General features: G+C 37.3%; 2 protein-coding genes and 1 long non-coding RNA gene across 5 annotated transcripts in view; 1 reads left to right on the top strand and 2 right to left on the bottom strand.

The window, feature by feature from the left end:
• DYRK1A (dual specificity tyrosine phosphorylation regulated kinase 1A) overlaps positions 1-27,985 on the top strand; it is a 231,499-nt gene that overhangs the window by 8,026 nt on the left and 195,488 nt on the right. The window lies entirely within an intron of this gene.
• Positions 1,257-12,212, bottom strand: LOC138151307 (sorcin-like). Its single transcript, XM_069074788.1, has 3 exons — positions 12,110-12,212; positions 1,862-2,061; positions 1,257-1,801 (listed from the first exon to the last, which is right to left on the bottom strand). Exons 1-3 carry the CDS (start codon positions 12,210-12,212, stop codon positions 1,454-1,456), a joined length of 651 nt encoding a protein of 216 aa, XP_068930889.1. The 3' UTR covers positions 1,257-1,453.
• Positions 20,584-21,678, bottom strand: LOC138151493 (uncharacterized). Its single transcript, XR_011165841.1, has 2 exons — positions 20,859-21,678; positions 20,584-20,745 (listed from the first exon to the last, which is right to left on the bottom strand). It is a non-coding gene; the product is annotated as an uncharacterized lncRNA (long non-coding RNA).

The following is a 27,985-nucleotide window of genomic DNA, read 5'->3' as shown; positions in this document are numbered from 1 at the left end:
TAAAAATATTTAAACCAAGGAATTGATTTGCCATGTTGTTAGTGACAGACTTTGCCAAACTTTAAAATGTTTTGGAAGAAAATTCTGGATATAAAATGTCTCTTTAGTCATTACTTTTGCAAGTGATTATCTAACAGTTGGGTGGTATTGAGTACCATATAACTATATAGATTGTGGATTTGGTTTCGCTGGTAGTAGTACCTTTGTATGTATACAGAATATTAACCAAATTTAACAGCAAGGATTAAGTTAGTAGAGCAATATTAGGTAGAATGTGTTTGCATTTGAAAGGAGTCATTTAATGGGTTGCCAAAGTTATCAGTTCTCCTTTGTGCTATAAAAGACTGGGATGGCATGTCTAATTGAAATCCACAGTTAATCTCCCCAGTTCTGGGGAATTATATTAAAAAACCTCTTATCAGTGTACTTGTCTTTCAGAACTGATGGATTTAAGTTTTACCTCCTTGTTCTAGGCATGTATAAAAAGAAGTAAAATGTCCAAGACACCACAGGAGAAAGTAGGAACAAGGTCTTGCTTGGGTAATCTGTTGCTGAACAATTGAGATTTGACTAGAGATTCTGTAATGCTTTATAATTTATAGTCTTATGCTTGAGGCAATCCAGATTGTGATTGTCATATTTTCTACTAATTAACCATTTATATGATACAGAAAAATTGGTAGTCCTTTTATTTTTATTTCTGGAGATAACAATCAAGTTTAGAACTTCCTCATGTTGGTGTGTAGGTAACCTTGGATTTTTGAAGACCATTAGTGTTGCAAACCCTGGTAAAGTCCATCCTAAGTTTGGTTATGGTGACAGACTGTGTCTTTTTTTCTCAGGATCCATCTAGCTAAGTTTGTAGAAGAAACTTTATCCCCAGATTTTATTGCCAGTATCTGGTGTCACCCTACAGAGTATGAAACAGAATAAAGAGTAAGCAAATAGAGCAATAGAAGGTGTGGTTATGCATCTTTTGGCAACAGTAGCCCTGGAAGACTATACTAAGATTTAGAGAGGTTGCTATTTATGTCAACTTAGAGGGGAGAGGTCCTTAAACTATTGAAGTACAAGATTTTTTTTTCATTGAAAGGTTTTAGTAGATCTTGATCGAAAATACATAGTATGGCTCACTTTACCATGGTAAATTTATATAATAGAGGCTTAGCAAGAAAATAAAGCATGATTAACAGTGGCTTATGGGAATGCCCAAACTCAAGGCATGATGTGTTATACTTGATTCTAAGTTATTAAAATTCCTTTTTTAATAAACATTTATTATCAAAACTAAAAACAAAAACCTTAATTATATATAAAGCAATAAACCTTTCCAAAATGAATCTTTGAGAATGTGCCAATGTTAAGTTACACATATTACAGATGATAGATAAACAAACGCAAAGCAAAATGCAAACAGGAATGTTGGTCATGCCCACCATCTTCTTCCTTTGATTTAGACACTCATCACACACTGTATGAAATCATCATATGGGAAATTCACAACACCTTGTTGAGCTGTATCCCTTCTTCGAAAACTATCAGTGAGGGCTCTAAGCTTCACACAGCAGGCAATGTAGCCATCAAAGGTTATCTTTCCATTTGTGCTGTATTGATTTGTAATTGAAGTCACTGTTTGGGGGCTCAATCTAAACCCCATAGTCCCCAGGGCTTTCTGCAGCTCTTGTGGGTCCACTGTCCCCCTTTGGTCACTGTCAAAGCTTATGAAGTGTTGTCTCCAGCCATTCAACACAGCCCAAAGTTCCTTAAATTCACTAAAACCCATGGTGCCAGACATGTCTCTCTTTGGGTTAAGCCTATTCACATCACAATTACAATATCCATTTCAGCATTAAAAGGATACATTCAACATTGAGACCATAAGCCTGCAAGTCTCCAGGTTGAAAGGTTTGTATCCTCCAGCAATGCCCGACTGGGTCAGACACCTTGGCAGCTCATTGGCATATGTCTGCCCATCCTGCCCAGCCACAGCAGCAAAGTATCCGTACAATGGGTCCTGAGTTTGTCCTGGAAAAGCCGGGCCTCTGGGAGCACCTCCATACTCTTGTCATCACCCCCCCCCCCATGTGCTGCTTGAAGTACAAGATTTAATTCTAAGTTTGTTTTTTATTTTAGACTTTAGACAATTTCTTGGAAAGTTAGAAATAATGTTAATCTATTCCCCAGTATTAAACTACTAATCTTAATGAAATTACAAAGTAAATCTGGTAGATTGATCTCACTGATGTGAGTACATTCTCCTTTTGATTATAACCTATCATGTCTTTTCATTCTGTGCAGTTCTTGTCCATGTTGTCACATAGATCTATACAATGTGTCAGAGGCTTCTTAGGATCGTTCTTTTAACATTCTGTGGGATAATACAGCAGCATTTATCTCTTCTTCCCTCACTTTTGTTATGTGACAAACGTACCTCCTTTTTTGATTGTATTTTTTTCTAGATGATATCCTTTTTGCTTCTTTTATGCTGTTTGTTATAGCAAATTATGATATGCTATAACCTAGTTAGGGGATTGGGACTTTTTTCCATTGTACTTTTGGTAGCCTATAATTTAAAAAAATTTTTTTTCCAAGATTTAAAATTATATAGTATATCTGGAAGAATGTTGATGGAAAATAATACCTATTTTAAAAACTTTGCTATGGAGTAAAATGAATTATTTGTAGTACTTAGAATTTCCATTTTTAGGAAATAAAATGTGTTATTTGGCAAAAGATAACATTTTTCATTTGAGATTAATCAGATTTTGATAGGTATAGATTATAGTATAGGAAAAAAAGCATTAGACTTGTAGAGGAGATCTGGCTATCTATTCTATCTCTGCTACTCACTGACTGATGTTGGGCCAATCAGTCACTTAGCTTGTCTGAGCCCAAGTTGCATTATTTATAAAATGAAGAGAGTAAATTCCTATATTAGCTGTTTCACGAGATTATCATTAGGATAGTTTTTTAATACAAGTTTTTAACTTTTTTCATTTTCACTTTTTGGGGGCAATTTTATGTTAAGTTCTTAGCCAGATTTTGTATGCAAAACCACCTTGCAAGAAAAATCCAGAAAAACTGATGCAGTGCTCTTTAATACAGGACTCTGGAAGCGCTAAATATTGGGCTTGGATTTAGTTATTACATGTTGCAGTTGATACTTGTGATAATTTCATTCATGCAGTCAGATATTGATAAATATTGTGAACTTTATAGGCATGATACCTGTGAATTTCAGCTCTGCTATTTACTAGTTGGGTATAAGCTAAGTCAGAGCCTTTTACCCATGTGTAGCAGCAAGCACCCCAATTACGTCCTCAGGGTTTGCTGCTACCACACAGGTTCTTGGATCTGCTTTGTTAAAGGAAAGCAACTCAAAATGGGTTAACAAGCTTACTTTAATCAGTCAGACATATATCGTTTACCTTGTTCAGGGGAAAAAGGTCAGCACCCCAAACTCCAAAGTACACAGACAGAATTATCAAGACATTAACAGATCAAGTAGACAGCTTTCCAAACTGTCCAACCATTACATCCATACCCAGTCAACATCTGGGTTTCCACATCTGGGTTTTTCAAAGCCGGGGGACTCTCAACAACGGCTTCCCAGAATTCAGATCAAATCACAGAACACTTCTCAAAGTGAGTCCCAAAACAAAGCTACACATCAGGGCTTATATAGCCTTCTCCTGGCTCAGAGAATGTAACAACCTTATTGACTCACTGGCCAATCAAGAAGTATCTACTGAAAAACAAGCCTCCCTCCCCAGGCTTCAGGTGCATTTTAGCCTAGGGGCAGGGAAGATCTTCCAAATTTGCATTCCCATTACACCATGATACCTCTTTAAATAAAAAAACTTTTATAGATAATCTACCCCATTTACTAGAGGACTTTCTTTGGTTCTTCAGGTATTTTGTATGTGCTAGCACATGGGTGGGGAACCTGCCACATGTGGCTCTGTAGGTCCTCAAGTGCTGTCCTTTGACTGAATCCAAACTTCACAGGCCTTAAGGCTGCAAGATTCCCTACCCCTATACTAGCACTATCATTTGGGCTGTTAAACCTATGCCTCTGAATCTTAATATGTTATTGGTCCTTTTCTGGGTATATATGCACTTGATGATCTTTTATAGTATTTGTCTTATGTGAGACATCATTGGTATTGTACTTCAGCTAAAGTTCTACTTTGATGTCGCATCATGACATAACTGTGATACTGGATTCCCAAAGTAGAGGGCAAACCCTGGAAGGTTTTACTAAGCTGAATTTTTACACGAATGAAAGGAATACCCATGGTATACTGGTACAGGTATTGTAGATGTATTGTATATGTAAATTGAGGACCAACTCAGCTCAGTATGGAGAAGATAATCATTTCATTGTTGGTGTTTTTTTTTTTTTTGGCCACAGTGACCACTTGGGGGGTGGTGGGGAATTAATTAATTTTGTGGTTTTGGACTATAATATGTAAGTTTAATGTAAATTACTATAATTACATAATGTGTAAATGTGTCCCCAAATAAATTGAAAAGAAAATATGGTGGCCTAAATTTTTTGAGAGGAGAGAATGTAGATTTTTTTTGCCCATTCAGTTTTGTGTCAAATAAATGAGTTATGGTTTGTGTTTACCTTTCTGTTGCATATTTGCATTCTAAAGGATCTGTGATTTTACCACACAGATTATTAACCCCTCCATATATATAGTAGTGTTTCTTAACAAGTCATTTATTTATTCATTTTATTTGTTTATTCATTATTTACATAGCTTTATTTATTTTTGTGTCCTTCTCAATGTGACATGGGAGGACTGGGAGACTTGGGTATTGGATAGCAAGTATAAATCTTAAACAGTTTCTGTCATACCATTTGAAAATGACTGGCTTAGAGTGCCTTCCTCCTGGAAATACATATGATATTTTAGGATTGGGATAGGAATTGGACCTATTATTTAATTGGTAGAGAATTCCCAGATGAAAAAACTCCTTCTACCAGTGTGTATTGGCACTCTGGCAACCTAAGGTCTTAGAGAGTTACCTGGGGCAAAGGGTCTTACCCAGGGTTACACAGCCAGTATGAGTAAGATATAGGACTTTAAACTCTTGACTCTCTAACTGGTTCTGAGACCATCTCTTTCTACTACATTGTGATTACCTCTCTGGTACTTTGCTCAGTTTGGAAGTTAAGGGAAGAGAACTAGAAATTGATTTTCAATTTAAATTACAACTTGGACACAGTGCATTAAGATCTAAACAGAGTTAGTGTATTTCTGCTGAGCTGCTCAGGTTCTGGGGCTCTGGGTTTGTGTACGGCCTACCTAGGAAGCTGTCAGCCTGGGAAACTGGTAGTTTGGAAGGTATCAGGGCTGTTTGTGTTGGAAGACATGGCCTCAAGGTGGTTCCTTTAAACATACTGTTGCTTATTGAAGACTGCTTGTCTTCTCTGAAGATGCCAGAGAGAGTAGTTTTCTTCTCAGTTCCTTGGCTAGGCCAGTTTCTTGGAGAGACACTTTCAGTTTTGTTAAGCCTTTGGTACGGTACTTTTGAATTGAGCTAGGCCAAACTCCTAGACAGCTCTGGCTACTCCACAGAAACTAGAGGAGGGTCAGGTCTCCTAATGGATTTCAGTCTAGCTATTTTTTGCCTGGTTCACCCAGTAAATAACACATCAATCAACAGCCATTTATTAAGTTGCCTTCTGTGTGCTAGGTCTGCTAGGTCCTAGGAATATCACTACAAAGAAGGAAACAATCAAGAAGCTTAAATGGTTAATTTGAGAGATGAGTAAATACATAAGTATATGCAGCATAAATAAAGGGTATTTGGAGGGGGAGGCACTGACAGGCAAAGGTGATGTGTGATCTGTTTCTTAAAGTGTGAGAAGGATTCTATGAGGTTGAGGTGAAAGGAGTAAAGGAGAATGAGAAGTTGAGGTTGACATTGAGGATATGAGTGTAGGATGTTATTAGAAGAATGGTAGTAACTTTGAAAGAATAATATGAAAGATTGGAAGAGGGATGTGTTTAGGGGGAAAATCTCTGAAATAGCTATCCAATAGGCAATTGATGATTGAAATTGAGGGGAGACAGGGATTGGGTATATAGATCTCAGAGTCATCTGCATAGAGATACTAATTGAACCCGTGGAACCTGATGAGGCTCCCGAGATAGTAAAAAGATTCTTGGGGAACATTCACTTTTTTTTTTTTTAAAGCAATTAGGGTTAAGTAACTTGCTCAAGGTTACACGGCCAGTTATTTCTGGGTGTGGTGCTAAGTATCAGAGCCCGGATTCGATCCCAGGTCATCCTGACTCTGGGGCCGGTGCTCTTACTTGCTGTGCTACCTGGCCGCCCCGTGGAACATTCACTTTTAAAAGATGTCATATGTGTCATATGCCAGCAAAGGAAACTTGGTGTTTTTTACTCTCCCATACTTTATCCTTTGGCAGTCTATAGCAGCAAGCACCCCAACGACCCCAGGGTGGCTGCCAACACAGGTAATTAGATCTGCTTTTCTAAAGGAAAGCAACTCAAAATGGGTTAACAATCTTGTTTTAATCAATCAAACATATCATTTACCTAGTTCAGGGGAAAAAGTCAGCACCCGAACTTCAGAGTATACAGACAGGTTACAAGCAGAAGTTACGATACAGAGAAACATTTCAGCAGACAGGCCTCCAACTGTCCAACCATTACATCCGTACCTAGTCAGTTATCAGAGAGGGAAGCATCAACATCTGGGTTTTTCAAAGCTTGGGGGCTCTCAACGGCTTCCCAGGGTCTCATCTAGTCAAATCACATAACACTTCTCAAAGTGAGCCCCTAAAGCAAAGTCTCACATCAGAGTTTATGTAGCCTTCTCCTGGCTCAGAGAATGTAACAACCCTCTTGACCCCACTGCCCGGTCACAAACTATCTCCTGAAAAACAAGCCTCCAGCCACAGGCTCCAGGTGCACTTAAGCTTATCAAAGGGCCTAGAGTCAGGGAAGATCTTATACAATACAATCTTAGAAAGATGGCAACAACATAAATTTATATTCCCATTACATTTGGCCCTAAGATCTTTCATGCCCATAGCATAGGCAGTTTACATTTGAATTAGCAAGTTACATGAGGTAACAAGCCATCACCAAAGTGGCCACAGGGCCTTAAACACAGAGTACATTCAAGTGCATCTCTTCAAAACAAAAAATGTCCAAATAAAGTTCTCTTGGGGGGGAGCAGGTGTCCTTCCCCTCACACTGCTCCAGCCCCTGCTTCCAAGTCCTGAGGCATTGGGCAACAAAACCAACAAGGTGGGGTCCTTGGGGGTCCATGGCCCTTTACCCCACCCACCATAGACACAAGTTCATCCTCCCCCACTTTTTAGCTCTACTATATATAACCTAGGTAGGCTGAAGGAATATATGCATCACTGTACCGGTAATAAAAATATACTTAGTTTCTTATTTCCTCATTCTTTCTCGTTTCGTATTAATCTGGTGCTATATGAAATAGATGAGGCAAGAGCTAGGGATGTAAAAAAATGTATTTAAGAAAACCATGTGATCTGGGGAAATGAATTTTACATTGGTTAATAGAAAAGGGATAGGGAGAAAAGCAGTGTCTAACTTTTTAAACTACTACTGTTTATGTTTTGTAGAATATTGACTCTTGTAAGGTATACATTTGGAAGTGTAAAAGTATGGTAGTATAACTAGGGTAATGTGTAGAACTACTGAGTACAACTTATAAGGGAGGTACTAAAGCCAACTGTCAAAGTGAAGAATGAAAAGTTTTTCTTTAGTGCCTTCTTTCCTTTCCTTTTAGTACTTTTTCTTTACTTTAGTTATCCCATTTTTACACTCAAACCATCAAGTCTCTTGGTATTATGAGCTGAGTTTGTAGGAAAGGTTTAAGACTTTTCTTGCTTTCTAATATTTAAGTTTCTGCTATTTGACTTTGCTCAGGTTGGCCCAGACATAGATTCCACTGCTAATGGAAATATTCCCTTTGTCCAATTCCTTTGTACTTAACTGCCATACTACCTTTTCATTGTATCATATTTGAGTTAGTCCATTATATACAGAATCCTAGAAATTTGATATGTAAGGAAGGTGTCAAACTGAGATAAACCAAGAGTTTAGACATTCCTAGGTTTTCTTAGTATAATTCAGTAGTATATTAATTTGAAGCTTCATTGTGATTTATCTAAATAATAATAAAATACATTTTATTTTCATGTTTTTTTAAAAAAAAACTTATTTTCCATCATTTCCCTATTTGAGTATTTAACCTATTTTTAGTAGGTTGTGAACTCTCAGAAGGCAGAGGAGTATTTTTTTTGTATCAAGGCAAAAGCCATCTTTAGTTTTTTTAATTAGAAAAAGGAAAAACTAAAATATCTTATTCCTATACTATCTCACTTTGACTCAACAGAGAAGTGTTGAGAACTTTAGAATTTATTTTTTAAAATTTTATTTGTTTTTAGTTTTTAACTTTCATTTCTATAAGATTTTGATCTTATAGAAGATCTAAATTTTCTTCCCTTCCTTCACCCCCAAGATGGCACGCAATCTGATACAGGCCATACATGTACAATCATTAAACATATTTCCACACTAGTCATGTTGTAAAGAAGAATTAGAACCAAAGTGAAAAACTATGATCTGCGTTCAGATTCCATAGTTCTTTCCCTGGATGTGGATGGCATTTTTCATCATGAGTCTTTTGGAATTGTCTTAGATCATTGCGTTGCTGAGAAGAGCTAAGTCTATCAGAGTTGGTCATCGCACAGTGTTGCTGTTACTGTGTGTGTACAATGTTTTCCTGGTTCTGCTCACTTCTCTCAGGATCAGTTCATGCAAGTCTTTCCAGATTTTTCTGAAATCTGTGTGCTCATTATTTCTTATGGAACAATAGTATTTCATTATATTCATATACCACTACTTGTTCAGCCATTTCCCAATTGATTGGCATTCCCTCAATTTCCAATTCTTTGCCACCACAAAAAGAACTGGTATAATATTTTTGTACCTGTGGGTCCTTTTCCCTTTTTTATGATCCCTTTGGGATATGGACTTAGAAGTGGTATTGCTGGATCGAAGGGTATGAATAGTTTTATAGCTCTTTGGGCATAGTTCCAAATTGCACTCCAGAACAGTTGAATCAGTTCACAACTCCACTAACAATGCATTAATGTTCCAATTTTCCCCACGTATTCTCCAACATTTATCATTTTCCTGTTTTGTTATGTTAGCCAATCTGATAGGTATTTTAATTTACTTTTCTCTAATCAGTAGTGATTTAGAGCATTTTTTCATATGACTAGATAGCTTTAATTTCTTCCTCTGAAAACTGCCTGTTCATATCCTTTGACCCTTTATTACTTGGGGAATGACTTGCATTCTTATAGATTTGACTCAGTTCTCTATATATTTTAGAAATGAGGGCTTTATCAGAGACACTGGCTATAAAAGTTGTTTCCAGGTTTCTGCTTCTCCTAATCTTCATTGCATTGACTTTTTTTTGGGGGAAAAAAACTTTTAAATTTAATGTAATTGAAATTATCCATTTTGCATTTCATAATGTTCTCTATTTCTTGTTTGGTGTAAGATCTGACAGAACTTTAGAATTTAAAGCCAGTAAAGCCAAAAAACTATTTTGGAACACTGATAGTGGGTAGAGGGGAATGGTATTATAGGCGTAGAGTTTACTCATTAGAGTTACTAGAGATAAGACAATTTATTTCGAGAAACTAGAAGGTATTGGGTAAGGAGTTGGGAGAAACCGAAGTAACTAATGCAGATTTGGTTTCCTTTGTCAAAGACTTTGAATTATTTTGGTTTGGTGTGGTCCTTGTCTAGAGTATAATAGGGTAGTTCAGTTGAAAGGTTTGATGGTTAAAATGATGAATGAGGTGGGTGGGAAAACTAGCAGCAGCTCACTCTTAGATGATGTGTTCCAGCTAGCACTAGATCCTCATGGTCTTGGGTTCGTCTTTGAGGATTGTATTTTGTAGTGTTGTACAAGCTTCTAATTCTAAGCCTGTGTGAATCTGGAGATCAAAACCTCTGCTTCTATGAAAGAAATGCTTAGTTATTACCTTGATAATAGAAGTCAGTGCAAATCAATAAAAGCATTTCATTGGAAGAGAAAAGGGGGATCAGAGCTAAGATGGCAGAGTAGAAGGAAGTACCCCAACTGAACTTCCATCTACAACTCCTTCAGATTTATAAGATACATCAGATGGAGAAATTAAAAAAATGTTACAGAGAGTCCTTTGTCCATTCCAGGTTGACATATGGAGACAGACCAAGAGTTCTGCAGACACTGTAACGTGGTTGGGGCAGGAGTACGTAGTGCATGGACTCCTTCAGAGCCTAGAGAGAGAGACTGAACATCAGTATAGAAGGAGGTCTCAGACCCATATTGGGGTACTCTAAGCCCCACACCAGGGCACTATGACAGGAACAAGTGCCAAATGGCAGTTTTGTTGTCTATTACCCAGTCTCATGTCTAGGGTGGAGTGATGAGAGGCCCTGGATAGTATACCAAGAAAGGAGTAAATGCAGAAGCCAGCAGTAGCAGCAGCATTGATATGGATCACACATTAGGTAGAAAGCATGGTCTCATTCTCAGAATCTAGCCCAGCCTGTAAGGGAATAACCAGGATAGCTATCTCAGACCAAAGTGGAGTATATAATTCTGTCACTTTGAACCAGCAGAGCTTTCCAGGTGGCTGACGGTCATAGAGCTCAGCAGTAGCCTACTCTTATACAGACTAAAACCCAGGTGAGGAACTTGCAGAGTTCAGACTAGAGGGACAGCAATCTGACTTTGTTATGTATCAGACCCCTTTGGGAATACTGAAAGACTGTCCCTCAGATCCTGTAAATGAAAACACTCAGTACTCCAAGAAAGCAGCAAAAGGATCAGACCAAACCTTCTATCCAAAAGTGTGTCAGAGCCCAGGTTTAACATTAAATTCAAAGTTAGAAAGTTTTCTGGAAGAATGGGTAAACCAAGAAAGAACTCTTGCCATGATGTTTCTGCTTTTTAGCATGCTGTACAGATTTGCTATAGTTTTCCTTCCAAGGAGCAAACATCTTTTAATTTTATGGCTGCAATCACCATCTGCAGTGATGTTTGAGCTCAAGAATATAAAATTGGACCCTGCTTCTCTTTCTTCCTTTATTTATCAGGAATTGATGGGACCAGTCACCAAGATCTTACTTTATTTGATATTAAGGTTTAAGCCACTTTTTTTACACTTTTCTTTTACCCTCATCAAAAGGCTTCTTAATTCTTCACTTTCTCTCATCAGAGTGGTGTCATTTACATGTCTGAAATTGTTGATATTTCTCCCAACAATCTTAATTCTAGCTTTTGATTCATCTAGCCTAGCATTTTGCATGATATGCTTTGTATATAAGTGAAATAAAATGACAACATGCAGCCTTGTCATACTCCTTTTCCAATCTTAAACCAATCAGTTGTTCCATGGTTGGTTCTAACTGTTGCTTCTTGGCCCACATACAGGTTCTTCAGGTGACAGGTAAGATGATCTGGTATTCCAGGTCTTTGAGGACTTGCCGTATTTTGTTGTGGCTCACAGTCAAAGGCTTTAGTGTAGCTAATGGAGAAGTAGATGTGGCAGTAGAAGTAGGTGGTGCAGTGAATAGAACACCGGCCCTGGAGTCAGGAGGACTGGGTTCTGGGTTCAAATCTGGCCTCAGACACTTAACACACACACGTCACTTAACCACAACTGCCCTCCAAAAAAAAAAGTAGATGTTTTTCTGAAACTTTCTCCATAATCCTGCAGATCTTGGCCATAATCCAGTGGATTGTCTACCTCTTCTAAAATCAGCCTATTTTTCTGGTAATTCTTGGTTCACATATTGCTGAAGCCTAACTTGTAGAATCTTAAGCCTAACCTTCTTGACATGTGAAATGAATGCTGTTGTTCAGTAATTTGAACATTCTTTGGCATTGCTCTCCTTTAGGATTGGAGCATATATGATCTTTTCCAGTAAAGTGAGATTTCCAGATTTGCTGGCATATTGAGTACAGCACTTCAACAGCATCATCTTTTAGATTTTAATAGCTTAGCTAGAATTCTATCACCTCTACTAGTCTTGTCAGCAATGCTTCCTAAGGCCCACTTGACTTCCTTCTCTAGGATGTTTGGTTCTTGATCAGTAAGCACATCATTATAGTTATTGGTCATGTTAAGATTTTTTCTTGTATACTTTTGTGTATTCTTGTCACCTCTTCTTATTTTCTGGTGCTTCTTTTGGATCCCTACCATTTTTGCATGATACTTTACCTTTATATCTCCAATTTCCTTGAGGAGATCTCATCTTTCTCATTCTGTTGTTTTCTCCTATTTCTTTGCATTGCTCGTTTAAGAAATTCTTCTCTCTCCTTACTATGCTCTGGAATTCTGCATTCAGTTGGACATAACTTTCCCTTTTTCCTTTCCCTTTCCTTCTTTCCTCAGCTATTTATCAAACCTCATCAGGTAGTCATTTTGCTTTTTTTCTTTTTTGCATTGGAATGTTTTTTGTTGCTGCCTCCTGTTCAGTATTGTGAAGCTCTGTCCATAGTTATCCAGGTACTGTATATACTAGATCTAATCCCTTAAATCTATTCATCTTTCACTTCACATTCATAAGGGATAGTATTTAGATCATACCTATAAGGTCTGATGGTTTTCCTATTTAATTTAAGTCAGAATTTTGCAATAAGAGGCTCATGATCTTAGCCAGAGTTAGCTTCAGGTCTTGTTTTAACTGACTGTATAGAGCTCCACCTTTGGCTGCAAAGTATATAATCAGTCTGATTTCAGTATTGACCATTTAGTGATGTCCATGTGTAGAGTAGCCTTTTGGATTGTTGAAAAAGAGTATTACAAGTAGAGAATTATCTTGACAAAACTGTATTAGTTACTCCCCTGCTTCATTTTGACTCCAAGAAAAAACTCACCTTTTATTCTAATTATCTTCTGATTTCTTGGTTTAACATTCTAATTCCCTATGATGAATGACATATTTTTTTAAAGTGTTATTTCTAGAAGAAGTTATAGGTCTTCATAGAACTGATCAACTTTGGCCTGTCTGGCATCAGTGCTTAGAGCATAGACTTGTATTACTGTGATGTTGAATGGTTTGTCTTGGATTTGGATATATCATTCTGCTGTTTTTGAGATTTATACCCCAGTATAGCATTTCTCACCCTTTTATTGACCCTGAGGGTTGTTCCATTTCTTCTAAGGGATTCTTACCTGCAGAAGTATATGTAGTGATCATCTGAGTTAAATTCACCCATTCCCATCCATTTATGTTCACTGACATCTAAGTTATTGATGTTTAATATTTCCATCTCTTTTTTTTTTTCTAAACCACATTCAGCTTACCTAGCTTCACAGATCTTATATTCCAAGTTCCTGTGCAATATTGATCTTTACAACTTGGACTACTCTTTTGTCACCAGACACATCGACAAGCTGAGCTTCCTTTTGGCTTTGGCCCAACTACTTATTTATTACTGGAACTAGTTGTCTCCCATCTTCCCCAGCAGCATATTGGACACCTTGGCTCATCTTCTGATGTCATCTCTTTTATTATTTTAGTACTATCTGTGGGGTTTTCTTGGCAAAGATACTGGAGTGGTTTGCCATTTCCTTCTCCAGTGGATCACCTTTTGTCAGAACCCTCCACTATAGCCTGTCTATCTTGGGGAACCTTGCATGGCATAGCTCCTAGTTTCATTGAGCTACATAAGCCCCTCTGCCAAAACAAGTCAGTGATCCAAGGGTGGAGATAAGTACATATACATATATAAGCAACATGGATATAAAGTTAGTCAATCCAAATATATACAAAATAATTAAACAAAATTGTTTGAGAACAAAGGCATTAATAGTTGTAGAGAATCAAGGAAGGTTTTAATTGGAAAATGATGCCTGAGCTGACTCTTGGAAATTTGGGGTGTAGATAAGGAGGGAAGTGCATTCTAAGCATTGGTGATGACTAGTGCTAAGGCATAGAAAGTAGAAATAGAATGTCATGTATAAGAAACAGAAGGCCAGTTTAGCTGGATTGTAGAGTGGGAAGGGGAGTAATATCCATGAGGCTGGAAAGGTAGACTATGACCAGGTTGTGTAGAGCACTAAAAGCTAAAGAGAAGAAGAATATGTATTTTTTTCTTTGGAAAATTGGTAGCTGCTGTAGTTGGTGAAATAAAAGAATCACATGGTAGATTCTATGCAATAAGGAAAATTACTTGGAGAGCAGTGTATAGAATAGACTGGAGTGGTGAGAGACTTTAAACAGAGATACCAGTTAGGAACCAGTGTAATAATGTAGGCAAGAGGTGCTGAGTAATTAGATAATGGTAGAAGGTAATATTAACTGTGTTAGTAGTGAGAAGAGTTTGAATTTGTGAAAAATAAAAATGAAAGATTTGATAAGTGAGTGATCACATGGACTGAGGAAGGGTATGGAATCTAGGGTAATATTGAAGTTATGAAACTCAGGAGATGGAAAGATGGCAGTGCCTCAGACAGACATAGGAAAAATAAGGAGTTCAGTTTTAGAAGCCTCTGGGACATCTAGTTTGAAATGTCCAGTAGGCCATTGGTGATAGGTGACTGAAGCTCAGGAGAGAGATTGGGGGTTAGATATATAAATCTAGGAGTCATTTACAAACAGATGATAGTTAAATGCATGGGAGTGAATGAGGTTACCAAGAGAATGTGGAGGGAGAAGAAGGTCTAAGATAGAACTTTGGGGAATAGCCATAGTCAGAGGGTACAATAAATATAAAACAGCAAAGGAGGCTGAAAAAGAATAGTTAGACAGGTAGGAGGTGAACCAGAAAAAGTAGTACCATGAAAACCTATAGAGGAAAGCAGGTGGAGGTGGTTGTAAAGTATGTTGTGAACTAAGTATGTTATTTATGCCAGTTAGCACTACAGATCACTTAAACAGACTTACTCTCATCAGTGCATGTAAATCAAATTTATATTATGTATTTAGCAGTACAAACATCAACATCTCTAGGAATAAATCTCTAGCCTGATTCCTAAAGGTCCCTTAAGCCTGTCTCATAATTATTATCATGACAGAATTCCTTCTTGGCCCAGTTGAAGGCCATATGTATGTCTTTCTCCTGAGGTGGTATCTATAAGTCAGCACTGCTCTCCAACACAGCATGCTCAAGTCTTGAGTTCAGGGAATACAGGAATCTGTCTTAGTCTTGACCTAGCAGCTAACTGGTGACTTTAGCCTCTGTTGGGTTTCTTAAAAGTTCTGTTTAAGGGTTTTTACTGATTAAATCCAAATTCTGATTTTTGGTTTATTACTTAATTTGCTTAACATGATTTTGTATTAGTACTTACCTAAGGTGTTTGTGCTTTGATCCTTTTTGTCCCCAAAAAAGGAATCTAAGGTTTGATTGCTGTGCTTGCTTTGCTCCCTCTGCTTGCTCATGTTGCCAGTCAATTGCTTGACTTTTGAGCTTTTTGTCACAGTAGAACTCCTCTTCCAGAGAGGAGAGCTTTGTCACAAATCGCTGGGGTTTTCACAGCTGTCGGAGTTTAGTTGGGTGCCCTCTCTGCAGCCCCCACAAGCTCTGGCCCACTGGCCAACACACCCCAGGACCTCCACCCAAGACAGCTATCCAGATCCAAGTAGGTTAAAGCAAGAGTGATTACCCTCTGAATAGTCGCTTGGTCCCCCTATGATCTGTAGGCCAGGAGCTCTGAAGCAGCCATATGCATAGGCAGCTATACAGTTGCTGTGCCTCTACAGCTTCTCACCGTGGGGGGGAGGGGCTGGACATCACTCTTCCATCCCCTCCCCCCTATCCCCCCCAGTTCCAGCAGAGTTCTACACCAACCTTTTACTTGCTCTTTGGCATTTGTGGATTGATGAGTCTGGAAACAACCACAGTTGCTGGTGATTCACTCTTCTGAAGTCTGCTTCAACCATGGCTGGTCATGGTGCCCTGAGGCTAAAACCTCGAGGCTTATGGGAGACTGTGCTCTGCTCCCAGTGCACTGTGATGGACCCTTCCTATAGACCTGCCAGGCTGCCTTCAGTGGGAGATTTGTTTCTCCCTTTGTGGGTTCTGTAGCTCAAAAATGTGTTTAGAGTCATATTTTATAGGTATTTGAGGTGATTATGAGGGGAACTTAATGGAGTTTTCCTGTTTCTATGCTGCCATCTTGGCTCTGTTCCCCTCCCCCCCCCAAGGTGTTTTTGATGATTTTTCATTATTGGTGTTTCTTGTTCAGAAGGTTCTTGTATATTTTATCAAGTTGTTTTAGGAATATAGACATGTTTGCCAGTTGTTTGATAGCATAGATCTGTTTATCAAACTATACCACTTTGATGCTTTATCTTACTGAAAAGCAGCATATAAAAAATCTGATATAGAAAAAATTAAATCATAACTCAAAAGACAAAATGGAGATGTAAAACAGAATGGAATTTGTTATGTTAATAAACATTCCTTCTATGGTGGTTAACAGGTTCAAATGTAGCAAGTCTGTTGAGAAAGATGAAGACTGAGAAAAGAGCATTGAATTTGGTACTCAAGAGATCATTGGTAACTTTGGAAAGATCTATATCAGTTGAGTGATGCAATTGGAACTCAATATAAAGTTATTCAGTTGATCAGTCCGTAAGCATTTATTAAACACCAGCTATATACCAGGCACTGAGGTAACAGCTGGGGATACAAAGGAGACAAAAGACAGTTCCTGCCCCCAGAGGAGTTCCCTATCTAATGGGGGAAGCAACAAGCAAACATGTATAAACAAGCTACCGTGTTTCCCCGATAATAAGACCTATCCCGAAAATAAGCCCTCCCCTTACTGTGTAAGATTCCTCTAAAATAAGCCCTCCCCCGAAAATGAGCCCTATTGAGATTGCTACTGTAGTGAAGGTGATCCCCTGCGCTACACGCTACATTACGGTACTCTCTGTATGCACCGTCCCCCCCCCCCGAAACGCACGACATGCTCCGAGCTGCATCCAATCAGAGCTGCAGCAGTGAGCGCATCATCCTGTTCTTCCCCAGTGATTTGCTTATTGAATAAAGGTACATTTTTTGGTTCACATTTACCTGTTTATTAAAATTGCTGTCAATGTTCATTAAAATAAGCCCTCCCCTGAAAATAAGCCCTCTGGTGTTTTTCTGTCCAAAAAAAAATAAGAGAGTGTCTTATTATCGGGGAAACACGGTATATTCAAGATAAATAAGAAATAATTCAATGAGGCAAGGTGTTATAATGAAGAGGAACCCCACTGTGTATCCTGGAAAAGGCTTCCCATAGAAGATGGGATTTAATTGGGATTTGAAGGAAACCAAGAAGTGGAGATGAAGAGGGAGAGAGCATTCCAGACATGGAAGACCCTCAGAGTAAATGCCCAGAGCTGAGAAATGGAGTATCTGGATTATGGAACAGCTAGGAGGATAGTGTCAGGAGGAAGGTATAAGAAGATGGGAAAGTAGGGGGAGAGGTTTTTTAGGACTTCAAACACCAAACAGGATTTTGTATTTTGGAGGTGATAGAGAACCATTGGAGTTTATTGAGTTAGGGAGAGTGATGTGTTCACCTCAAAGCAATATTTGCTTTTAGGAAAGTCCCTTTGGCAACTGAATGGAAGATATATTGGAGTACAGAGAAACTTAAGGCAGGCAGATTTACCAGCAGGTCATTGCAATAGTCCAAACAGGAGGTGATAAAGGCTTGTACCAGGATTGTTGCAATATAAGAAGTGAGAAGGAGGTGTATTTGAGAGATGTTGCAAAGTTGAACTTAACAGGGATGACACTTAAGTTGTAAGCCTGGAGGTCTTGGAGGATGGTATTTCCTTCAACAATAGTAGAGAAGTTGGGGAGAGGTGGGAGTGGTAGGGGAAGAGGAAATTCAGTAAAGGTTAAAAGGTAATTCAGTTTTGGACATGTTGAGTTTAAGGTTTTTTACTGGAATCTAGTTTGAGATGCATGAAAGGCAGTTGGAGATATGATAAGGTCAGGAGAGAGGTCAGGACAGGATAGGTAGATTTGAGAATTGTCAGTTTAAGAGATGGTAATTAAATTCATGGGAACTATGAAGTTACTTATTGAATAGATGGAGAAGAGAAGAGGGCCCAGGACAGAGCCATGTGGGACACTTACTGTTAGATCCTCTTCTTAGATGAGGTTCCTGTAAAAGAAACTTAGATGGAGTGGTCTGATAGGAGGAAAACCAGAAGGTAGTGGTGTTCTGAAAACCTAAAGAAAAGAGAATCAAGAGAGGAGAGTGATCAACCATTTCAGAGGCTGCAGAGAAGTCAAGATGAATGTGGATTGAGAAAAGTCCATTGGATTTGGCAATTAAGAGATCTGGTATAGCAAATGGGAGTGAGAAAGGAGAGGAAGTGAAAGCAATGAGTATAGTCTGCTTTTTCTAGGAATTTGTATGAGAAAGGGAAGAGAGAGAGGATGACAGTTAGAAAAGATAAGGGTTTAGTGAGGCTATTTTAAAGATAAGGAAGACTGGAATGTTTAAAGACTGCAGGAAAGAAAATTGTTATTTGGGAGAAGTTGAATTGTTGAGAAATTTTTGATTGAGGGAATAGTCTTTGGAGAAGATTTGGGAGCGAGATTGAGGGCATCCTTAAGGGTTACTTTTGACAAGGAGAATGACCTTTTTTTTGTCAGTCTTGAGCAGAGTGGAAAATGATGTCAAGACATTTTGAGATTTAAGAGATTGGGAGAGGAGGGAGTTCATTTTGAATTGTTTAATTAAAAACATTTTTTTTTGGATAAAGTAAGAGGCAAAGCCCTCAGGTTGGGGGAGGCGCTGTGGGAGGATTGAGGAGGGAAGAGAAGGCTTTAAGTAACTTCAGTGAGTGAGATAGGGAAATCAGTTACAAGGGGGATAAAAAAGCCCATCTTGCTGTAGTGAAGGACCAGATGAAGTTTTATAACATAAATTTGTAATGTACCCATTTGTTAGTTGTGAGACTTTTTTTCAGCTATATTAATGGTTCATGAATAGGAGTGGAGGAAGTGGATGATGGGACTAATTTATAAATTACTCATTGTCATCTTCTTGAACAGTGGTCATATTCTTTTCTTGATCATCTTTTTGGCCTCAGTGTATCTATCCTTCAACCTTTTTTTTCTTGTTACATGTTTATACCCAGTATTAACTTGTATTACACTTTATTTCCCACTCTTATAATTTATCTTTTGTTTTGTGCTTGTTTCCATAATTTTCTCTGTATCTTTAATGCAGATTGGTCAATGAGTTCTTTGTATATTTATATTGGTCTCTTTACTTGGTTGAAATTACCATGAGAATAAATTTTCACTGTATAATTTTATACCGTAACATTTTACTAGCACTTTTTCTGACTTCTTTGAAATTTGCTCTTAGATTAGGGAGACTACTATATCTGGCTTTCCTTTCCTCACCCATATAATGTTAGTTAAAAAGCAGACAGTTACTAAGTTTCCTATTTATGTTTGGGGCTCTAGAGGCATTAAGGCAAAAAATGAATTGTCTTTGTCCTCAAGGAACTTAGTGAAAGTCAAGAAACTGAAAAACTTTTGCATCTTTTCTTTGTTGTAACCTTTGTTTATAAACATTTTCGTTCTTGTTTCATACCCATTTAGTCCTCTTAAAAAGAAATAGGTTAAAAAAGGCAGTTAAGCAAAACTTAACCAACATAATTAACTGAGTATATTCAGTGTTCTATATCCATAAACCCAAATCTTTGCAAAAGAGGGAGGTATATTTTCTCATCATTATGATTACATAAGCTTGTTTCCTTTTATTTTTGTTTTTATTTTTCATTTACACTGTTATTATCACTTCAGTTCATATGTCTCATTCTTTAAATTATTAATCATCATTTCTTGCAGTTCTATAACAATCCCCTATTTTTTGTCATTTTTGCTTATTTGCTGGGTGTTGAATAACCTCAGACAGTTTTTAAAATGTTAATTGATTGCACTTCTTTTGAGAACAGTGTTCATACCTGGATTTGCTTAACCTCTTGAAGAATGGCTTTTGTTTTTATATTTTGCATTAGTTTTCTGTACATTTTGGATTACATACCCTTTAATTAGACATGTTTAATAGTTTTTTTTTCCTAATAAATGGTTTTCCTTGTTTTAGTTGTGTTGATTTTGTTAATGCAAAAAGTTATTATCAATTGGTAGTAATAGAATCAAAGCATTTTATTTTTGATGCCAAAAAATTATACATTTTATTTTTGATGCCTATCTCCTTTGGTAAGAAAGAACTTAGATTCTCTAGGGGAATTGGTAAATGACTTGCTGTGGAATATATACAGAGGACATACAGTGTAACATTGGACTGGAGGTGGAAGAGCATATTTGCAGCCAAGAGCATGAGGAATAGTCTTCAGTAGGAAGACTTTTAAATTGAAGTTTGAAGGAAGCCAAGGATTTACAGTCCAAAGTCATGAAGATGGGATATCTTGTATGAGGGAATTGTAAATAGGTCAGTTTACCCAGAAAATTAAATGAATGGAGGGGATATTATCTTTACCTTCCTTAGGTCCTCCTATTCCTTTTTTTTTTCCAATCGAGAAATTTATTTAAACCAAATAGGTGTCTCATTGTCTCTAATCTTAGAAGAAGGTGTTGGGCCTCTTGGTAATAAAGCGTGGCTTGTGCTGGCAACGCAGAACTCTGTGGGGTGGAGGGAACTTGATTTTGGAGTTGTGAAGCTGCTTGACTGCGGGCCAGCCCATTTGCTGGCAGGAATTTCTTCCACTTTCATGATCTGGATGGAGTGGGCTGGGGCACGGTGACAGGCTCCCATATCTCGGTAGCACTGAGTGACGGGCACCAGCAGTGGTCAGGTCCTTGTACTCCCTGTACATGTTGTGGGTCCCACTCCTGGAATCATAACGCAGCCAGATGCCAAAGTTTTTCACTCTAAGAAGGGACTTTTCAAAGACCTGTCCACAGTATACGATTTCTCCAGAAGACTTCATCTTTTTCAGCTGGGAAACGAAGTACTAGAACTGGGACTTCGGCTACCACATGATTAGGAGCAAAGATCCGCATGTGATAAAGAGGCGGCACCGGGCTCTTGGGAGTGGGCAGGCAGCGCCCAACCACCTTATACTCTCTCAGGGTGCCCGAGGCCTTCATGGTGCTGCTGCCTCACACCCTGCCAACCCGCAAAAGGGAGGTCCTCCTATTTCAACCCTACCAGTAGGTTATTTTTAAATTTTTTTGTCAGAATCAGGTACAGAATAAAAATTCCATTTTGGAGGAAAAAATTATCAGCTGTTCTTGGTTTTTAAAGTTTTTATTGATATATTTTATTTTGGCAGAAACATAAGATTCCCCAGTAAATATCCAAACAAATCCCCCTACAAAGGAGAATGCTGAAACATAGGAAAAGGATCTATATCTACAAAGATATTAGCTTATTTCATAGTAGCTTAAAATTGGAAACTAAGGCAAGGGGTGCCCTCTGTCTTAGAGAAGTGATGAACTTAAAATGCTGGAAAACATGCATATTTTGAGATGGCCAGTGTGGGGATTTGTTTTGCTGGACTATACAGCTATGTATTAAGGACCTTATTTTTTGTTTTCCTCTCTCAATAGGGTGATTAGAAGGGATCTATTAATTTAAAAGAAAAAAAGATATTTATGTGTATATACTACATCTATTTCACTGTAATTTATTACTGTGTATTGGTCTTCTTCTGAATTAAACTCAGGCACTGAACCACACTGACGAAAAGGAATATTAAAAATACATTGTATCATCTTCAAACACATTGCCACTAATGTGGTAGGACTACTATTTTTATTGAGAATGAAATCAGGGGAGTATTTATTGAAAAGAATGTGTGAAGTGCATAGGATTTAAAGTGGATATTCCATTTGTATTTTTAAATCATTGTATTGCTAAGACAGTATACTGTGTAACAAATTAAAAATTAAAATAATTAAGTAGAACTAAGCATAGTTATACGTTGATAATACATGCCTTTGTTTTTTTAATTTATTTCACCTGTTAAGAGAAAAAATCTGTATAAGCTTTAACTTTCGTAGTATGATGCCACCTTGTCTCTCATTTCACTGAATTTTGTTGCTTTTTGTTGTTAACTTGTTTTTTGACTTGTCTTTCTTAATTTTCTGTCTTTCCATGTTTCTCTGAATTCTTTATATTCTTTACAGTGTATTAATATTAACATTTATATGCCACTCTTTATTAAACCTTTCCTAAATCATTGGGTATATGTTGTTTCCACCTTTTTACAAATTACTGTTTTTAATATTTTTGAATGCACTAGTGTTTTCTTGCCATCATTAATTTCCTTGGGGCATAATTCCATCAGTGGAATCTCTTGGTAAAACAGAATTAACAATGTAATTCCATGTTATTTTCCAGAAGGGTTGAGGTGGTTTACAGTTGGAATGTAGCAGTTAGCTACAGTCACAAGAATTGAAAGGGACCTGTGACCATCTGGTCCAACACATATCTGAATAAGAATCCCCTACAACAAACTTTACTTAAAGGTCATCCTGCCTTTACTTGAAGACATCTGTTGAATCGGGGGGAGTGTATCCCCATTATATTTTGAGACAGTCCATTCCACTTGTGGGTAGCTCTACTTGTTAGGAAACTTCCCCTTATTTTATTAATAGAATATAAATATTGTGTATAATATTAATATATATAAAGACCAATTTTCCCCATTGCAACTTTCACATGTTGTTCCTAGTTCTGTCCTAGGCTTCTGGGGATAAACAAAATGAGTTTAATCCTTCTTCCATATGACAGTTGTTTAAATTCTTGAAGACAGTCACTCCCCTTAAGTTTTCTGTTGCCCTCATTACCTTCAACTCCTGCCTACTTAACAGGCTGATTGTGAGGAAAGTGTTTTAAAAACCTTACAGTGATATACACATATAAGTTATAACTCGTACAACATAATTCTGAGCCTTTTTACCGACTTGATCACCCTTTTGCAGTTTCACTCAATCTTATAAACATCCTTCCTGTGGTACCAGAACTAATTATTTGAAATGAGGTTTTAATTTAAGGAGTATCTCCTCCCTCTTCCTAGATACAATGCTTCTCTTAACGTAGCTTAAGATTAAGTTAGTTTTCACATTGCTAAATCACACTATTAGCTTCCAACCTTGCATGCTACTAAAAACCCGAAGATTCTAAACTTTGGTTTTTATGAGAAACATTGTTAAAAAAAAGTTTTGTAGTATTTAAGTTGTGGACTGCAGAGATTGAATAGTTATACATTCCATATGTTAAGATCTGAAACTACAGAATTCTCTCTTTTTTACAGTAAGCACAACTTGACAGATGTGTCTGTAAGAGGGGAGAATTTGTAGATGATTGTGAGATGAGATCAATTTCAGTTCAACAGTAATTTATGTGCCTCCTGTGTGCAAGGTTTATTGTGCTTGGGATAGAGACGTAAAACCAAAAATGATCTCTACGTTCAAGAAGTGCCTTTTATACACTTATTACTCCTCTTTATGCTACCGTATGTTTGCTTCACCTAAACTAGTTTACTAGCTGATCGCCAAACATGACATTCCATCCCTTGGTGCCTCTGCACAGTCCTTCATGTTTGAACAACACTTTCTCCTCAATTATGCCTTTTAAAATCAAGTTTAGTGCCACCTATTGTATTCTCTAAACCATTCTCAGATGAACATTGTCTATCTTCCATAACTTCTCAACCTTTAATAGTTACCATTTATACAACCTTTTCTGTTTTGGATATGACGTGATAGCTCTAGGTTGTTTTAATTTGTGTTACTGTTTACTGGTGATTTTTGAACTTACGGTTGTTGTCCTTTGTTCTTGAAGAGGACTAAAATGACATCACTATATTGGGATCAAGGTACAGTGTGTTGGACTGTGGCTGATCAGATCAGTACAAGCTTGGAAGGCTCTACCACAGATCAGGCACAAATAGTCCATAAGAATATTTGGAATTGGGGTGGCTAGGTGGCACAGTGAATAGAGCACTGGCCCTTGGAGTCAGGAGGACTTGGGTTCAAATCTGGCCTCAGACACTTAACACAGAAATTAGCTGTGTGACGTTGGGCAAGTCACTTGATGTCAGTTGCCCTCCAAAGAGCAAAAAAAAAGAATATTTGGAATTTTTTCTATTACGGACATTAATTGACATTTCTTGTTTTGAAAACTGTTTTTATTCTTTTTCCACTTGCTATTTGGGCAATGACCAGCTACTTTTGTTTTTGGAAGGTGAATTTCTAGTGAAAGTCTAGATGTTTGGCAGTCTCTATCATACTTTTTCCCTCCTTTCTAAAAAAAAAGAGGTCCTATTATATGTAACCCCATCTCTTTTCTTTATCTATCTATTGATCTTCACTCAAATGTTTTCCATACTTCTTGGAGTTATTCACATGAGTTTGTTATTTTTTTAACAATCAGACCTTACACCGAATTTTTTTTTTAAACTCCTTTTGGAATAAGGTACACACTCTAAAAAACAATGCTTGAGTTTCAAGTGAAAGCCTACTAAGTTTTAGTGATCCCTCTGGGGTTGAATGAAGATCTCTATGTAATTTACTACCCCATACCATCTGCATTTTAAAATAAATATCTTTAATTTATTTTTGAAAATAATATTTTATTGATATCCTGTTTCTTAAACCATCATAGATGATTATTAAAGAGGAAAAAAATATTGCAACTGATCCATACATTGAAAAAAAACTGAAAACATGTGCAGTGTGTAACACCTGTGGACCTCTCACCTCAATGATTGAGGGTATCCTTGAATCACTCCGTTCTAGTCCTGCTAGATCTTGGCTGTGATACTTTTGATTTTGGTGTTTGTAGTTCTTTCTGTTCACATTGTTGTAGTTACTGTGTTTATTGTTTTCTTGGCTCTATTTACTATAAATTTTTCCCATGCTTTTCTGTTTTTATCACATCATTTCTTATAAAACAGTAATATTCTCTTATGCTGATGTACTGAAATTTGTTTAGCCATTTCACAGTTGATGGGCATCTACTTTGTTTCCAATACTTAGTTATCAGAAAAAATGTTGCTACAAATATTTTGGGGGTATATCAGGACTTTTTTTGGTTAACAGTGGCTTCTTTGGGGTTATAAGCCCAGGGATGGAGTCTATGGTTCCAAGGGTATGGATATTTTAGTCATTTTATTTGCATAATTCCAAACTGCTTTCAAAATGATTGTACTGTTTCACAGCTCTACTAGAAATGTATTAGTGTGCCTGTCATCCCACAGTCTCTCCAATATTGACTATTGCCATTTTTTTGTCATCTTTGCCAATTTGCAGAGTGTGAGATGAAACCTCAGAGTTGTTTTGATTGGCACTAGTCTTGTTAGTGATTTAGATCATTCTTTCATCTGGTTGTGAATACTTTGCAGTTTTTTTTGAGACTTTTTGTTAATATCCTTTGAACTCTTACCTATTGAGGAATGACTATTAGTCATATTTATTAATTGCTTCTGTATCTTGGATAAACAAAATCTTATCAGAGAAATTTGATACAAAGATTTTTTTTCTTATTCAACCACTTATTGTGCATTAATTTGTGCAGGTTTTTTGTTTAATCAAAATTATTATTTTTTTTTTTACCTTTTGACACTTATTTCTTTAAGAATGTATCCTTTTTTTTTTTTTTTTTTTAAAGCAGTTGGGGTTAAGTAACTTGCTCAAGGTTACACGGCCAGTTATCTTGTGTGGGTGCCAAGTATCTGAGGCTGGAACCAATCCTGGCTCTCCCGACGCTGGGGCTGGTGCTCTTACTGCGCCACCTGGCCACCCCAAGAATGTATTTTTTACCCGTAGCCATGAGTGGTATATGAGATGTTTCTCTTCTGATTTTTTAGTAGTATGATCTTTAATATTAAGGCCGTGTTTTCATTTAGACTATATCATATGATATAGTGTAAGATGTTGGTCTAAGTATTAATTTCAGCCAGATTATTTTCTAGTTTCCCAGCAATTTTTATCAAATGAGTATTTTCCTAGGTAATTTATGCTTTCTGCTTTGTTAAACTTCTATCAAACATGGGATTATTGACTTCTCTTGTATCTGATTCTTTAGTCTGTTCCATTCATCTCTCTCTTTTATTTAACGAATACCAGATGCTTTATAATATAGTTTATATTCTGAATCTTTTATTTTTGTTTTTTAAATTTTTTTATCATGAATTTTATTATTTCATCGTGTTCTGTAATATATCTCCATGGTAATTTAGTGTTGCATTAAAAGTGTAAATTCACTTTGTAGTATTTTCATTTTTAGTATATTGACATGGCCTAGCCATGAGTATGAATATTCCTGTAGCTATTTAAGTTGTTTGTTTCTTTAAGGGACACTTTGTAATTGAATCTATACAAATCTTTTGTTTGCTTTGGTAGGTTGATTTCTTAGGTCTTTTATCAACATTTGTTATAAGAATGTAAATTTTTAAGATCTTCCCTGCCCCTAGACTTAAGTGCACCTGGAGCTTGTGGTGGGAGGCTCGTTTCTCAGGAGATGATTTGTGATTGGGCAGTGAGTCAAGAAGGTTGTTACATTCTCTGAGCCAGGAGAAGGCTATATAAGCCCTGATGTGAGGCTTTGCTTTGCGGCTAACTTTTGAGAAGTGTTCTGTGATTTGACCAGACTAGACTCTGGGCAGCCTTTGAGAGCCCCGGGCTTTGAAAACCCAGGTGTTGATGCTTCCCTCTCTGGTAACTGTGATTTTTTTTTTAATGCTTTATTCACTAATGATTTACATCATTCATTTCCGCCAGATTTTGGGTTACAAATTTTCTCCCCATTTTTCCCCTACCCACTGCCCCAAAATAGCAGTCCCACAGGATATCCCCTCCTCCAATCTGCTCTCTCCCATATTTTCTCCCATACCCCTTTCGACTTTGCCAGTGGATCTCTATGCCTCAGTGCCTGTATATCTTATTTCCCAATTACATGTAAGATGGTATTAATAATAGTATATATATACACATATACATATATATACATACACACATACACACACACACACACACACACACATATATATATATATATATATATATATACACATATATTTGAATATTTGATTTTAAAACTTTCAATTCCAGATTCATTACCTTCCTTCCTTGTCACCCACCCTTACTGGGAAAATAAGCAGTTCAGTATAGGTTGTATATGTGTGGCTAATGCAAAACAATAACATAGTAGATATATTGTAAAAGATTGACTATATTGCCCTTCCTCCTATCCCACCTCCCACTTGTTCTATTCTCTACTTTGATCCTGTCCCTTTTCAAAAGTGGGTGCTTCCAACTTCCCTCCCCCCCCCCAGCCTGCCCTCCCTTCCATTATACCCCCTCTCATTCCCTTGCCCCCTATTCTCCTGGAGGGTGAGATCCCCTATTTAGTGTGTCTTTCACTCCCTCCTCAAGCCAGATTCAATGGGAATAAGGTTGTCCCATTCCCTTTTGCCTTCCTATTCTTCCCCTCCGTTGTAACCATTTTCCCTTGCCTCTTCTGTATGAGATAGTTTACCCCAATCTGTCTCTCCCCATCTCCTCTCATTATATTCCTCTCACCTCTTAATTTCACCTTTAAGTATCATCCCTTGGTCCTGTGCCCTCTATCTTTGTATACCTGTAAACATATATACACACATTCGCATATGTATTCATATGCCTATATACCCTCATATATAGACATATATCCCTTCAACTACTGAGAAAAGTTTCATAAGTTGCAATTATTGTTTTCCATGTAGGAATGTTAATAGTTCAACTCTGAAAAGTTCCTTATGATTTCTTTTCCCTGTTTACCTTCTCATGCTTCTCTTGCTTCTTGTATCTGAATGTCAAATTTTATATTCAACTCTGCTTTTTTCATCAAGAATGCTTGAAAGTCCTCTATTCCACTGAATGACCATATTTTCCCCTGAAACATGATAGTTTTGT

The sequence above is a fragment of the Petaurus breviceps genome, unplaced genomic scaffold (genome assembly GCF_028583685.1).
Source record: "Petaurus breviceps papuanus isolate PSGF00001 unplaced genomic scaffold, PetGlider_PUasm1.0 90897, whole genome shotgun sequence".
NCBI classification, from domain to species: Eukaryota; Metazoa; Chordata; class Mammalia; order Diprotodontia; family Petauridae; genus Petaurus; species Petaurus breviceps.
The sequence above is the reverse complement of the archived record's forward strand: the minus strand, read 5'-3'. Positions and strand labels throughout refer to the sequence as shown.